This window comes from Myxine glutinosa, chromosome 7 (assembly GCF_964187855.1).
Source record: "Myxine glutinosa chromosome 7, kmMyxGlut1.1, whole genome shotgun sequence".
In the NCBI taxonomy this organism is placed as follows: Eukaryota; Metazoa; Chordata; class Myxini; order Myxiniformes; family Myxinidae; genus Myxine; species Myxine glutinosa.
In genome coordinates, this window is record NC_136267.1 from 21,629,704 (window position 1) to 21,646,940 (window position 17,237).

At 40.3% G+C, this 17,237-nt stretch overlaps 2 protein-coding genes across 10 annotated transcripts in view; both read right to left on the reverse strand.

Moving 5' to 3' along the window:
* The window catches only part of LOC137431040 (sickle tail protein homolog), a 332,796-nt gene that overhangs the window by 133,698 nt on the left and 181,861 nt on the right, over nucleotides 1-17,237 (reverse strand). The gene's annotated exons all lie outside the window — the stretch shown is intronic.
* LOC144892904 (calpain-1 catalytic subunit-like) lies at nucleotides 1,723-2,742 on the reverse strand. Its single transcript, XM_078781353.1, has one exon. The coding sequence runs from the start codon at nucleotides 2,610-2,612 to the stop codon at nucleotides 1,959-1,961; it is 654 nt and encodes a 217-aa protein (XP_078637479.1). The 5' UTR covers nucleotides 2,613-2,742; the 3' UTR covers nucleotides 1,723-1,958.

Consider the following 17,237-nt stretch of genomic DNA (forward strand, 5'->3'; position numbering starts at 1 on the left):
CACAAAACTCAATAAATAAATAAAATATGGTCCTTCACTCAATCATTACACCAGAAAAATCTCACAAAACTCAAAAAATAAATAAATAAAAGATAGTCCTTCACTCAATCATTATACCAGAAAAATCTCACAAAACTCAAAAAATAAATAAATAAAAGATGGTCCTTCACTCAATCATTACACCAGAAAAATCTCACAAAACTCAAAAAATAAATAAATAAAAGATGGTCCTTCACTCGATCATTACACCAGAAAAATCTCACAAAACTCAAAAAATAAATAAATAAAAGATGGTCCTTCACTCGATCATTACACTAGAAAAATCTCACAAAACTCAAAAAATAAATAAATAAAAGATGGTCCTTCACTCAATCATTACACCAGAAAAATCTCACAAAACTCAAAAAATAAATAAATAAAAGATGGTCCTTCACTCGATCATTGCACCAGAAAAATCTCACAAAACTCAATAAATAAATAAAATATGGTCCTTCACTCAATCATTACACCAGAAAAATCTCACAAAACTCAAAAAATAAATAAATAAAAGATAGTCCTTCACTCAATCATTATACCAGAAAAATCTCACAAAACTCAAAAAATAAATAAATAAAAGATAGTCCTTCACTCAATCATTACACCAGAAAAATCTCACAAAACTCAAAAAATAAATAAATAAAAGATGGTCCTTCACTCGATCATTCCGAACCGGTAGGTGAGTGTTTCACATACTTGGGTTTATTCCAAAAGTATAATCACTGCACCCAATGTGGCGCGGCCCATAAAGAGACTCAGGAATGATCATCTCCACATCCTCTTCCTCTTCCCTCGGGAATGTTCCTCCTTCAGTAAATCACTCAGATTTGCTCGACAATTCTAAATCCGAAAGTAACCAAAAATCTCTCACACCCTGTCGACCTTTCCACAAACGTTATAGGCTAACTTCAATATTATAACTTACTAGCAGGAGTACCCAGCGTTGCCCAGTGATGCTCTAATCCTGTTGGCAATTTGAAGAAATATATATATATATAAAATATATATAAAATATATATAAAAATAAATATATATATATATATTATATTTTTTTGTGGGTGCCTAAAACACTTCCCGACACAAACTAAGGAAAATTTATATGTAACGAGCCGAAAGCACCCGACATTTTCGGTTCTTTTTGAATGAATTTACTACTATAATTCAGCTTTTACTTGCGGCCGTAGAAGATTGACTACTTTTTTTTTTTTTTTTTTTTTTTTTTTTGTATACTGAATCGAGGCTCGTGAAAGAGCTAACATTTATTTCACAAACAAATCAACCAGACAAACAAAATATATAAAAAGAGGGAGCGGAAAACAAGATGGGGAGAGAAGGGGAAGCACACAAACATAACATTTGAGAGCAGGGAGATGTGTGGGAGGGAGAGGGCTTGGGGGGAGGAGGCGTGGGAATGGGGGGGGGGGGGGGGAACTTTTGCACGTTTGATCTTCCCCAATAGGCACATTTGGTAAATTGGTTTGTATTATGGGGCAATGGATACAGTGAGACTAAATAATACAGTATTACTAAAGCTTGTTACGATGCATTTAAATTCATTAAAGGAAGATGATAGTTTATTTGTTCAAATTTAAAAAAAAACCAGAATAAGTAACACAATCAACAAATAGCAACACTAATTAATTGTGTGTGTGTGTGTGTGTGTGTGTGTGTGTGTGTGTGTGTGTGTGTGTGTGTGTGTGTGTGTGTGTGTGTGTGTGTGTGTGTGTGTGTGTGTGTGTGTGTGTGTGTGTGTGCAACATGCAATAAGAATGCTGACCCTATTACAATATCATCCCAATGCACCATAAAGCAATTGGCTTTCCAAAAAGCAAGTGTTCTGCTCCCAGTATAAATGTATACGTGCAGGTTATCTGCAGCAGAGAAAGCGGGGAAGAACTCCTTTGCCGGGAAGAATGTAGGTCTCATCCATACATCGTCATGCTCAGGAACTGAAGAAGGTTTAGTCGTATTCTTCCTTCCCCACCCTGGTCCATGACTTTAAACATGCTGCTCATGGCTTCGAGTCGGACGAGGCAACAAACGAAGTTATCAAAGTCTATGGTCATGTCGTCATCTCTGTATCGGGAAATGATCATCTGTGTGAGTTTGTCATTGAGTTGGTAGCCGGCATCTTTCAGGGCCAGACGCATCTCAAAACTGTTGAAATCCCCTGAGTTGTCCATGTCGTTCTGCTTATAAATTTTCTGCCATGCTTTGATCCTCTTCCAAAAGAAGTTGAATTCCGTGAGGCCAAGTTTGCCCGTGCTATCTTTATCCAGGAGAGACACGATGTTGCGGCAAGCGTCGATGCTGAAGCCATCAGTTTTAATGTTTCCATGTTTCCGTAGGATCCTTGCGAGGATGTTTTTTAGTTCCTTCGGACTGATCTCTCCATCGGGTCCAGCGAGTTTCTCAAAGACAGCAATGAAGGAAGGATCGACATCATCATCATCTTTACAAGCCTCTGGAGTTTTTATCTCAACTTCATCGTCCATCACCTGTGTGTGGTTGAGCTTTTCGGAGAAAACACGAACGACAAAGTCCGATTCCTGGTTTGGCTCGAACGTGGATGGCATGATGAGGTACTCGCCAGCTGGTAGCCGGAATCGCTGCGATACCTCACGAGTGTTGAGAAACACCTCGGACCGTGCTGTCGATGCGTGATAAGAGAAGAAGTCTTTTGTCAACTTCACTTGAGGTTGGCCCACAAACATCACCCACCGCATGCGCTCTGTCTCTCTCTCGTCTCAAGGAAGGGAAGGGAAGGGAGGGAAGGGAGGGAAAAGACCCTACAGACTACTATAATTCAGCTCAGCTTTTAATTTCGAAATGGACCCTGCCCGGCCGAGGCGGCCTTAGCCGGCCTCACCACCTAGCCTATAACCTTTCCGGGGCCCGTCCCGACATTTTTGGTTCTTTTTGAATGAATTTACTACTATAATTCAGCTTTTACTTGCGGCCATAGAAGATTGACTACTATAATTCAGCTCAGCTTTTAATTGTGAAATGGGCCCAGCCCGGCCAAGGCGGCCTCGACCGGCCTCGCCACCGAGCCTATAACCTTCCCGGGGCCCGTCCCGACATTTTTTGTTTTAGAGGTTTCCTCCTATCTTTCACCGTTCAGGCGATTAGCTTGCGCAGACAAACAAACAAAAACTTTCTTTTATATATATCTATCTATAATTCCAGTAATCTCTGTGTGTTTGTTTGTTTGTACGTTTGTACGTTTGTCTGTGACCGCTGTTTCTCGACAACCACGGGTCCGATATACTTTAAACTTGCCAGGTATATTGCTGGGGACCCGAGGATGTGCCTTTTCAAGGTTTCATATTAATCGGACAATTACTTACCGAGCTATGTCCAAAAAACGATTCAACCAATCAGAGAGCAGCGAGCTATCGCGTGTGCCGAACGTGGCGGACACACTCTGCCTCGGATGGCACATTTGAGAGCGTATTCATTTATTTCACGTTTGCAAACTATGTTGGCGCTATGTTGGCGTTAAACGATGTTTTAAAACTAATAAAAACCCCGGGGGGATTGTCACTGTACTCGCAAGCCGTTCGCCGTTCGCTTTGGCGTTGCGAATGGACCAAAACATTTCATGAACCAAACCATTTCATGTAAAGCGTTCGCCGTTCGCTTTGGCGTTGCGAATGAACCAAAACATTTCATGTACCAAACCATTTCATGTAAATAGAGGGGGGGATATAATTTTAGATATAGATATAGTACGGGCATGCCCTAGTAATAATAAATATAAGATATTACAATTACAATATTACACACACACACACACACACACACACACACACACACACACACACACACATACACACACACACACACACACACACACACAAACGAATCGGGATCATTTTCACGATAGAGCGAAAAAAAGAAAATCCAAATTCCTTTTTTTTCTTTTCTTTTTTCAAACTGGTTTTTTTTTTAAATCAGAATACTATCCGATACATACTCATGTACCTCTGAAAGTTTAACGAAGATCCTTTCAGACATCCCTGAGAAAAATGGAAACATACAGACAGACAGACAGACAGACAGACAAACGGCTCTCTTTTAGTATCGATTACTCTTCTACGCATCTCAACTTTTATAATAAACATCTCACCTCCACAAACAATACACATGAGTCATATATGATAGCCAATCCGTTCTGCATTGAATCTTGGGTGTGCACACATCCACCAGCACGCTGTACCAATACACCATCTAATAAACACGTAAATAACGTGTCTATTAGATGGTGACGTATTAGATGGTAAGTAACGTGTCTAAACAATGACGGATCACTCAGGCACGTAGTTGCGACATTGGGCAATGGCAATGGATCCCTGCATTCCACCATTACCGAAACATTGGGAATTACAAGGTTTCAGCAAGATGAGTGTGGAAATGTTGCCTGCTGATAAAAAGGTCACACGACTTGACATTCCCAGGGAACTTCTTGCAGGGTTTCAAGGAAACCCAGATAACTTAATGAGCAGCAGGATTGTGAATCGGGATAAGTCATGGATTCATCTCTTTGATCCCGAGACCAAAGAGCAGAGCATGGAGTGCAAACACACATTCTCCACTTCTCCGGAACTCAATGAAGGAATCATCTGGAAATATGAAGGCCACTATTTGCTGGGACGGTGAAAAGGTAATCATGAATGACTACCTCCCGCTAAGGCAAAACCATCAATAGGGATTGCTGTGCTGAAGAACAGTGGAGGTTGCAAGAAGCCATTGAGAAAAAAGTTCCTCGGAAAGTCGAGTGGAGAAGTTGCTGCTTCTGCGCCCATTGTAATCTGTCCACCGGATATGGCTCCATCAGACCTCTACCTGGTCGCCAAATTGAAGTAAAGTTTTGTAGGAAGAGTTTTGATGATTGGAGCAGTTGAGGAGTCTCTGGACGAGCAGGTGGGAAGCGTGAGGATCACTCTAGTTTGTATGCTGTGTGCCCATTTGTGTTTAATATAACTAACTTTGTAACAATAATTTAATAACAGTGTATCACACATACGCAATTATCCTTTCCCACAACTGCTTTTAAACTATCATACCATAAGGTATCCTATTATTCTACTTTCATTCAACGATTATAATCTTCATGAAAAAGAAGTTATTTTGATGTGTTTTTGTTCAAGATGTATGTCCAGAGACGTCTAATTATTACTGCTTCTCTCCCTTGCAGATCCTATAAGGATTAACATTTCTGGCCCAAAAATGCACTGATAGATACCACCCACCGTCATGTTCATAACCGAGCAAGTCTTCTGTGCAGTGTCGAAAAGGTTGTGCCTCAGTGTTATATATTTCATTATTGTACACCACCTTTTTCCTCTTCCATCTCCAGGCACCGAAGGGGGCCCGGCGACGACGCGCGCTGAAAGGGAGTACTCACTTTTCACTCTGTTTGCTTGATTTATTTGTTTGTTTGCTTTCTTACGTAAAAAGGTGTATGTATGCATGTCTATGTATGTATGAATGTGTATGTATGTATGTAAGTGTGTATGTATGGGTGTATGTATGTATATGTGTGTATGTAATGTATGCATATGTATGTATGTATGTATGTGTGTATGTATGTATGTATGTATATGTGTGTGTATGTATGTATGTATGTATGTATGTATGTATGTGTGTCTATGTATGTATGTATGTATGTATGAATGTATATGTGTGTGTGTATGTATGCATGTATATATGTATGTATGTATGTATGCGTGTGTGTATGTATGGATGTATGTATGTGTGTATGTATGTGTGTATGCATGTATGTGTATGTATGTGTGTATGTATGTGTGTGTATGAATGTATATGCATGTGTATGTATGTATGCATGTATATAATGTATGTATATATGTATGTATGTATGTATGTGTCTATGTATGTATGCATGTATGTATGTTTGTATATAAGTATGTATGTATGTGTGTCTATGTATGTATGTATGTGTGTGTGTGTGTGTGTGAATGTATGTATGTATGTATGAATGTATGTATGTTTGTGTATAGATGTGTTTATATGTATGTATGTGTGTGTATGTGTGTATGTATGTATGTGTATGTGTTTGTATGTATGTATGTGTATGTATATGTGTGTATGTATGTGTGTAGAAGCTTGTAAAAAGGAACAAAACATTAGAGGTCAGGTATGTCATGGGCTTGGTCTTCTTCCAAATTTCTCTTTTGTACAGAAGCGCAAATAATAAAAAATACAATTTATCACTTTTTTGCACAAGTGGCTTTACCCAACGCACGATTTGCATAATAGTCATCAACTCAAACCCAGAGTTTCCCTTAATCAAGTGTGCACAAAATGCACAAACAATTGCTTTTCGAGTCTGCACAGCCTTCACTTCATATGCATGATTGCGATTCCAAACGTGCTTTTTGCTGTGTCCATGTTTTCAGGATTTGTACTTACACGAGGATACACAAGGAATTTAGACACAGGAAGAGGCCATTTGGCCTACCATGCTTGCGTCATATCATCATCAGAACAATTTATATAAAAAAGGAAACGCAAAATGTTGTTTTTGTGTTTTTTTTTGTATATATTTTTGTATTTTTTGTATTTTATATTTTTAGTACTTTTTATCTGAAGTTTTTTTTGTAGTCTTTTTATTTTTTCCTTTCTGGGAGCGGAGAGTGCACGAAGGTGGTTCTTATGTGAGAAACACACAACATCAACTACACACTACCCCTTGACGAGACCCTAACAGACATGACACCACACAGATGCACACAATCACCCATCCATACTCAAGCTACCACACACAAAGTCCTGCCAACATACCTATTTCCAAATATCTCCAATATTTCCCGGTACCTATCTAATTCCAATTTAAATGTATCTGCTGTTTCTGCTGCCACTAACTTTCCACCGAGTCCATTCCATGCATTAACTGCTCTCTGAGTGAAAGACCCTTGCCTTATTACCGTCTTAACTCTCTCCTTATTTACTCTAACAACCCTGGTCCTATCACTGTGTATTCTGCTGAAGAACTCTTTTGCACTTATTTTGTCTATACCCTTCATTATCTTAAACATCTCCATCATATCCCCTCGTAATCACCTCCTTTCTAATGTGTAAAGTCCTGTCTCCTTCCGCCGCTCCTCATGGCTAAGTCTAGCTGGGCTCGTACTTGTCATTACAAGGAGTTCCCTTCCTAGAAACTTAAAATGCAGGAAGAGGTCATTCAGCCCATCAAAGCCTGCACAATAGCTGTGAAAACTTTCCTCGGTAAAAGCACAAAATGGCCTCCTAGTATATAAACGCATAATCTGATCGAACACAGTGAGTAAATAGCTCAGAGATTAATACACTACCAAGTAGAATGGCACTCGGCACTCTTTGACAGATGTGGCATTGTCATGGGTTGTTATCCCACATGTGTAGCGCAAAGCGGGGTTAAGCAATAATTGGTTCGCTCTGTCTATCTATCTGTCTGTCTGTCTGTCTGACAGATGGCAGTCGATGATCGAGGACACGAAGCATGAATCACACAAATCGGAACATGAATCTTAACACGAAACTGCAGTTTAGCAGTACTTTGGTTCTGAAATTGTAAAATTGTACGGACTCCTGTCCCGGCCACGCAGGCACACTTGCGGAATAGCAATGGCTTCGTCTATCTGTCAGTCTGGCTTGTCAGTTTTGTCTGTCAGTCAAAACAAATTGAAAATCAATCTAAACAGGAAACCTACTGTTTTTGGGACATGAAAGGACACAAACAACAGGCACAAAGAACTAATGTAACATGTTAAGTAAGTTTGGAGGGCGATGTAATAGTGAGATTGAGATTAAAATGGCTGTGCCTAGCGATGCAACCACAGAAGTAACTTCGTCATCCAAAAGATCTGTTTGTTTAGTCCATCTTTTTCTCGATCGTTCCAAAATCGTCAGTTTCGCTGAGAAGATTTGGCAGAAGATTCAGCTCTGGAATATTCTGTTTGACCCTTCGGCTTCGTATATTTGCCATCAGGCCCGTTATTCAAAGTTCACGAACAAAGCTAATGTAGATTGTGTTCTGAAATGCAAAGGAAGAGTTGGAAAGATCCTTCCCATGTCATTTTTCTCATGACTGCATCAGGTAAGGTGTTCTATGGACTCTCCAGTTAAAGAATGTAATTGGTGTGATTTGTGGATGATCCACACGATGGCATCTTGGAAAGACTTTGAAATTTGCTCAGAATGCCTCATTTGTTGCTCTTTTAAAACCTAACAGTGCATGAGATGCACGGGCTGAGCGATTGTAGCATGAGGCAATTTCGTTATGTGGAAACTTTCAATGAGGTGTTCTGCACATCCCTCGTGCCAAAGGCACTTGGAATGAATGCTGGAACAATCCTTCAACAATTACATTATCAATTAGACATGTTCGGTTTTATTTATGGAGGAAAGTATATATATATATATATATATATATATATATATATATATATATATATATATATATATATATATATATATATATATATGTCCACTATTATTTGGCACAATTTATTTGATTCTGGTGACAAAACAAAAAGGTTCCAAAAAAAAAGAAAAAAGTTTCAATGACATTTCCACTTTCCTGGAGATATCAAAGTGAGTAATCGACCACTTCAGCATGTTCCCTTAACTACTGCGTCCTCATACAATGGCATAAGCTGTTAATTTCTTCACCTTCTCAATAATTGCAGACACATTACTCTGCACGTGTGGGTTATGAAACACAAATATGATGTATCAACAACAGCAATGAATATCTAAAGGGTTTTTCCCCGGTGCACCACCCACAAGAAAAACCGAAACAAGCAATGCAGACATTATTCAGAATAATTCTGCAATGTACTTTATTTATGTTGTTGTTATTTTTTTGTGTTATACTTTTAGCGGTACATGGAACACTAGATGATCGACCCAAAACCTCTTACATATTTTGGTAAAATCAGCAACGAGATAGTTTTTGAGCCAGAAATTCAAATTTCACCTTGTCGGCAGACCGGCTTTTTAACTACTGTGGACGATGGTTGCAAACAATCTCATGGGTGTGCGGTGTTCAAAGGGTAAGTGTGTTTTTCCACGTGCTGCGAGCAGCCGTGACCACACCCAGAGACGAGTACAGCAACAGCACATCATCCGCTGTACGATTACTGGCAAAATGAGGCAATTGATGGGATGACAACTGACATGGACACTGCCACAGGTTCAACCGACTACGATTGAATGGAGCCATGTGAATTGTTTGTACACGCTCCATCTCCACATAGCAACGTGAGTGAGCACACCACAGAGATATCCAACGAGTTCGCAAGAATGTCTACCTCCACCAATAATAAAGAATCACCGTGGGAGAGTTTGGGGGGAAATAAAAGTGCATCGAGATTTCTTTCATTGACATTGAGGAAGTAGCAGTACAGAGTGCATAAGGATTCACAAGGCAAATTCACATGGTTATTCGAAAATAAGGCAAAGAATCTTTGGCCAGCCATGTCCATGTTACACACTCACACAATTTAAGAGGTTAGTACAATACACCACCACTACTACTGCTACTACTACTAATTTTTTTCTTTTTTCACTAAAACTTTAGCAGCCCCAATTGTTCCCACATATTTGTGAGGTGAGCCTGGGACAGTTTTCGGTCCAAAGATTTCATGAACCGACTGGCTCGGCTCGACATTTGGCTGAAAGCGACAAGAAATTGGAATTGTGCTCTTAGGTCATTTCCAGTTATAACTTGTCTATTCTTCATGAATGACAACATTGGATTTCAACGTCCACCAACTGATGTTAACACATGGGACACCCATTTTGGCGTCGAGCCGATGTCTGGCCATGCCCGCGAAACACCAGGGTGACAGTTTACAGCTGGGCCGAGATTCGAACCGAGGCTAGACTACTTAGAGGGGAGTGTGTGTACCTATAGGCCATCCAGATACACCTATTTAAGGGTTATTTCACTTCGCCACAATTTGGAAGTTTAAAAAACTTCATTAACATAAACGGTGCAATAAGTGTTATTCAACTATCAAAAAATAATACAATCTGCATCATTTGTCTGAATTAAAAGCAATTCTTCAAATTTATCATCTTGATTTTCTCAACATCGATGAATATTTTATATTAGCAATGTTTAGACATTGACTGACGCCTTAAAAATTTACCTCCACCACCGAAGTTGGATGAAGATTATGTTTTCACTCCTGTCTGTCTGTTTGTTAGTTCCGGAAATCGAAGATTCCTTTTTTTTGTTTTTTTTTGTATACAAGATCGAGGCTCGTGTAAAAGCTAAAACTCCGTTGTGCGTTATTATTTTTATTTAATAAGATTTAATTATATATTTGATTTAATAAGAGAATTGCTTCCAGTATATTGCTTGGTCTTGTGCGTTATTCTGTCTGTTTGTCTGTCTGTCTGTTTGTCTGTATGTCAATCACCTACACGTCACAATTTCAAATTGATCTTTAAGAAACCTCACCAAATGGTAGAGTTGGTCATAAGGAAGAAGCCTATTGACTTTGAGGTCAAAAGGTCAACATGGGCCAAAGGTCAACAACTTTGACAAATTTCTAAAATCCTCAATTTTCATCCGATTGACTTGAAATCTGAAGAGGATTTACATATCAGATCACTGAATTCAACCACCAATTATTTTTGAGGTCAACTTTGGCCAAAAGGTCAAAATAGACCAAAGGTCAACAACTTAGGTGGAATTTCAAAAATCCTCAATTTTCATCCGATTGACGTGAAATTTGAAGGGGATTTGCATATCCGGTCAGTGAATTCAACCACCAATTATATTTTTGAGGTCAACATCTGCCAAAAGGTCAAGAACTTAGGTGGAATTTCGAAAATCCACAATTTTCATCCGAATGACTTGAAATTTGAACATGATTTGCATATCCGGTCGCTTAATTCAACCAGCAATGATTATTAATGTCTAAAGGTGAAAAGGTCGATATTTACCAAATTTCATGACACATTTCTTGTTTGTTTGTTTGTTTGTCTGTGAAAATAATATCTCAAAATGTTACGGGCAGATTCGGACAAAATTTGATGGACAGGTTGGGGGTGTGACAAGGACGAATTGTTTCGATTTTGGTAAAGATCCGGATCTGGGAATTTATAAATAATTGTTAAAGTGTTTTTTGACCCTTGAGAGGTGGAGCCAAAAACAATATAAAGCAATGATATCTCAAAGAGTTGTGGACGGGTTATGACGAAAGTTGGACTGATTCGGCCAAAACTAGTTGAATGGTTTTGGTAGGTGTCAAGAACAAGTCGATTCGATTTCGTTTTAGATCCAAATTCAGATCCGGCCTATCAGTGGATACAAAACGTAAAGTGTTGAGCCTGGTGGAGGTTTGCGCTCTACTGAGTGCTGCTGTAGTTTTATTTATTTAATATCAAACTGCTTGCCTAACACATTGACACTATTTGCCCATCTCATTACAATGCAGGCCAAATTATTAAAGGCCTCCCTTCTTTTTCAGCAGACTTAACTTCCAACACTATTCTAAATATGGACATCCCATTTAATGAGTGGGCAGAGTCTGTGTGACTATACTCAGCCCCAAAAGTTACTTTTACAAATGGCATCAGAAGATCATTTCATCCAGCCACCTGACTGCAGGTGGTAAAATCAGGTTGCAGTTCATTTTTAGAGATGGCGTGCTCTGTGATGAAGTTCTCATGCACCAGAATGGCGGTTTTGACTGAATTTGACCTCGTCTGAGATTGCATGCAGGCCCAGCTAGTTCAGAGGTGAGAATGCTACGACTGAGCTTCACAGTCTGTGGAATGAATCAGTGCAGGGATAAAAAGGTCGAAAGGAGAAAGGAAATATGAGAAAAGGAAGGAGGCAGGGGAGAGGATGGAGGGAACGGGAGAGGAGTTGGGAAGGATATGGTAGAAAAAGGAAGAAGGGGAGAGAGAGGTTAGGCCAGGGAGATGGATGTGTGATGGCGCCAACATGGAAGGATTTGGAATGTCGCTGTTTGTCCAGATGGCACCGAAGTATATATTTAATTGTGTTGTTTAACTCCCCATGTCCTTTGGATATAATTTGGAGAAGGAAGCTTTTTATAGAGCAAAAGAAGCTCCAAAAGGTATTTCTGGAGCTTCCTGACTTCATCAATTATTCCTGGTAGATTTATAGTTTCTACCTTTCCTGCAAGCTACAAAATATCAATTAGAGGTCATTCTCCCTAAATTTTAAAAATATCTAAATCAATGTGGAATTTTACACTTCCAAAATAAAACTTGTTGGTTGAAGGGTATCGACTCCGCAAAGCTAAACATAAAATTTTATCATTTTTCCTCAGTGATCTGTACTTTACGGACACACCTGAATTTGGTGAAAAATTAACGGACACCACAGGAATGTGGTAGAACCCAGTTGCCTGTGGGGTAAATCAGGGAATTTGAACTTGTCTGGTTTCACAAGAACAAGACCTTAGTTCCACAGTCAAATCAGATCCATTCATTCCCTACAAGGATGGGCCCAAGTAAAGCAACTTAGGACACCGTTATTTAACCTTTACGCACTCTGCGTATTGATCTGTGCGGTTCAAACTTCTTGCCGGAGTAGAATGGTGTGAGGTTTGGCATGTACACACCACTGGTGGTTGGAAGATGGGTTTTTTTTTTTTCCTTCGAGGCCAGCTGAGCCAACATGAAGAACTTCCCTCAAAATCCAGCAGTCGCTCTTACTCCAAACTGGCCGAAACCCCTTATCCTGAATACCCAACTCAGCCGAAACCATTCCCCTCCCCACTTCCCCTTTCAATTTTCCTCTCCCACATTCCCCTCCTGAATTATCATTTCAGGAGCGAGTTCAGTAGTGCACCATTTCCGCCAAAGAATTGTACGAGTAATTCATAAAAATCCAGTTAACTCCTTATATTGAATGGGTAGCTGTTTCGGTTAACTGTAACCACGTGCCGACATCAACTGTTGGAAGAATTAATCGTACTAAATGAAAAATCATTGCTCAAGAACCCAACTTCAACAATTTTAAACCATTCAGACCCCCATTTTGAAAGCAAGCTGGTTTCAATCCCATTTCAATATGTTAACATACAATATTACCTTTTTGGAAAGGGGCTAGCATTCCTTAGCACTCTGCCCTCTCCGAGAATTCTTCGGCGAGACCAGGAGCACAAGGCAGGCAAGCAATGTGTCCTTTCAAGACCATATGCTAATGATTAAAAAGAATCAGCTATGCTGAACTTACGGCGGCGTTGGCATGACGGATTTCGTCATTTCGCAATGTTTGTTCTGTTCAAAAACTGCTTACGAGCACAGGTTGGGAAAAAAAAAACCTTCATGGCGATGAAGCCTTCACCTTCACCAGTTCGTTCGCTGATGCACAAATTCAACTGCAACCTGGTCCGATGAAGACCCGATAAAAGGATGTTCTGTGCCTGACATATTGGACATTCCTTTGTTTTGTGATACAACTGCAGTCCCATGTGCATTTGCACTCTCAGGAATAATCATCGCTGCAGCATTTTTCAATTTCAAGTTTACTTCTGTATTTTTCAGAATTCCAGTAATTGCATTGCGCACGATTTTTCGTGATCTCCAACAAAACACGAGTGCAATGCTTTGGTAGATAAATATTCTGTTGCGTTGTGAGTCTGTGCAGTGACGGGGAAAACCCGGTGGCATGGTGTAATATTTTGCCACTTCTCGATGAGTTTGATGACAACAAACGTGCAATCACGCTGTTCCAAATATCAACCAGAAAGCATCTGAAAATGCAAAACCCATCTGTGCGTCCATTTGTATTCAGACTTCTTCTTCTTCTTCCGTATGCTAAAGTATTGAAAACAGTTTTTTTTAAATACAAAATGAAAATTGACCATTTTATGCATCTTTCACCTTTGACCTTTTGATATTAAAAAACAAAACAATCGACTCCTACCTTTTGATTAGTGAATCAATTCAGTGACCCCATATGCAAATTCTTTAAATTTCAGGTCAATTGGGTGAAAATTGGTGATTTACGCAACCTTGACCTTTGACCTTTTGATATTAAAAAACAAAACAATCGACTCCTACCTTTTGATTAGTGAACCAATTCAGTAACCCCATATGCAAATTCTTTAAATTTCAGGTCAATTGGGTGAAAATTGGTGATTTACGCAACCTTGACCTTTGACCTTTTCATCTAAAAAAGCAATAGGCTTGTATCTTTTGATTAGTGAACCAATTCAGTGACCCCATATGCAAATTCTTAAAATTTCAGGTCAATCGGATGAAATTGACGATCTTACGTGATGCTGACCTTTGACCTTTTGACAAAACTCTTAATTCCCCTTCTCCATATTCTCATAATAAAACTTTGTTGAAAATTTGATGGCAAAACCCAATTGGCAAATTTAAATTTCAGGTCAATTGGATGAAAATTGCAGATTTTATGTGATGCTGACCTTTTGACCTTTTGACAAAATAATTGATTTTCCTTCTCTGTATTATCAAAACTAGGACGTGCCCGTACGTGGGTGCCCGTTCCTTGCCAAAAAAAAAAAAAAAAATGTCTTCGCCCATGCATGCATGGGCGTGCCCATGGGCCCATGGGCGTGCCCGTAAGTGCGTGATGTGACCGTACAATGAATGTATCGTCCCGACGCCGCAGCTCGGATGGCGCTGCAGTTAATCGGGCCTGTATCGGCAGAGTTATTATAAACGTGTACTACAATCGATTGTACCTTACAGCGTCTGCTCGCCACGTTCAGCATCAGTACGTCGTCACTATGACTATCCGTAAGTCCGGAAGTGACGTCCTCATTTGACTGTCCGGAAGGTCGCATATCGTAGTTACGATGAATCGCAAATTAGTTTTAATTAGTTTTAAAACATAGTTTAACGCCAACATAGCGCCAACATAGTTTGCCAACGTGAAATAAATGAATACGCTCTCAAATGTGCCGTCCGAGGCAGAGTCTGTTCGCCACGTTCGGCACATGTGATAGCTCGCTGATCTCTGATTGGTTGAATCGTTTTTTGGACATAGCTCGGTAACTACTTCTCCGATTAATATGAAACCTTGAAAAGGCACATCCTCGGGTCCCCAGCAATATACCTGGCAAGTTTCAAGTATATCGGACCCGTGGTTGTCGAGAAACAGCGGTCACAGACAAACAAACACACACACACACACACACACACACACACAGATTACTGGAATTATAGATAGATAAAGCTTTGGTGAATGTTTGAGGACAATAGCTCAAAAGGTAAAAGAGTTATGGCCCAGACAGACACACAGAAGTGAATACAAATCCCCGTCTCCTGCTGCGCACAGGGACGGGCTAACGAGAATGACACCAGGTAGAGAGCATACCTCCGCCAGGTTGTTTACGTTTTGTATCCCACTGATAGGCCACATCTGGATCCACACCTGAACCAAAATCTAATCGGCTTGTTCTTGTCGCCAAACCAAGTCTTCCACCAAGTTTTGTCAGAACTCATCCACAGCTTTTTGAAATATCGTGATATTTATCGTTTTTTGCCCCATCTCTCAATGGTGAAGAATCACTTTTTAAAATTGCATCCGGATCTTCACCTAAATCGAACCAATTCTTCCTTGTCACATATCCAACCTGTCCACCAATTGTCGTTCGACTGAAGACAGCAGGGATTTGGACTCTGCTCGGGGTGCCGGAAATAACTTGCCGACTCATTGGAAACGACACCGAGGAATCTCCAACATCTACCATCAACTAGTGCAGTAAGGTGAGTCCTCTGACTCTGCAATCCTGTGGATGGTCGACGCCAACACTAATCCACTGCTCGACATGGGAAACACCGGTGCAACCGTTTGTAGCGGAGTCTATTCCCAAATCCATGTGAGACGGCTCAAAGATAAGTGTGCGTACCTCTAAAGATGTTAGGGTTAGGGTAACTGTTAGGGTTAACTGTTAGGGTTACGATTAGCTGTTAGGATTAGCTGTTAGGGTTAACTGAGAGGGTTAACTGTTAGGGTTAGCTGTTAGGGTTAGCTATTTGGGTTAACTGTTAGGGTTACGATTAGCTGTTAGGATTAGCTGTTAGGGTTAGCTGTTATGGTTAGGATTAGCTGTTAGGGTTAGCTGAGAGGGTTAGCTGTTAGGGTTAGCTGTGAGGGTTCACTGTTAGGGTTAGGGTTAGCTGTTAGGGTTAGCTGTTTGGGTTAACTGTTAGGGTTAGCTGTTAGGGTTAGGATTAGCTGTTAGGGTTAGCTGAGAGGGTTAGCTGTTAGGGTTAGCTGTGAGGGTTCACTGTTAGGGTTAGGGTTAGCTGTTAGGGTTAGCTGAGAGGGTTAGCTGTTAGGGTTAGCTGTGAGGGTTCACTGTTAGGGTTAGGGTTAGCTGTTAGGGTTAGCTGTTTAGGTTAACTGTTAGGGTTAGCTGTTAGGGTTAGGATTAGCTGTTCGGGTTAGCTGTTAGGGTTAGGATTAGGGTTAGAATTCGGTGTTAGCTGTTCGGGTTACGGTTAGGGTTAGGGTTAGGTTTAGGGTTAGGGTTAGGGTTAGGGTTAGGGTTAGGGTTAGGGTTAGGGTTAGACTAACATGCAAGTCCAGTTAAAACAACAAAGAATGACCGTTACTAAATAACGACAATGTCCTGTAGGATCATTCATACGGTGACATCTGAGAAATATATTTCATTTCTATCGTCAAATAGCAACTAAGAAATGAAGCCAAGTTGGTTTTCTTCGCAATCAAATGTCAAAGCAGAATGTCGAAAACCACATTCAGAAAGATAGCGACACATTCCAAAACCTGAAAGACAATGGGACATTTCAACCATGCGGAGAACAAAAGGATGGCGAGGAGCTGCTCAGATCAAGAACACACAACAAATCATTCATTTTATCCTTCAATTGTATGAACAATCTACCATTGACGTTTGGAGCTTTAATACTAACTATATGGCAACACTCTACAACACTACAACACTCTACAACACTCTACGGATCAGGAAGCAATAGACCAAAAGGAACAGCAGCAAGCGAAGGGGGGGGGGGGGGCGGAGGCGGAGGACAACAATCGCAGGGACGAGTGAGGAAATAGATGGAGACAGACAAACAAGGGATGTGGGTAACGATGATGGGTACAGGAGACTGCAGGGTGGGTGGGGGTGGGAGAGAGGATGTGGGATGAGATGGATGCAGGAGCAAAATTTCAGGAGTGGGGGTAGGTGATTCATTGGCGG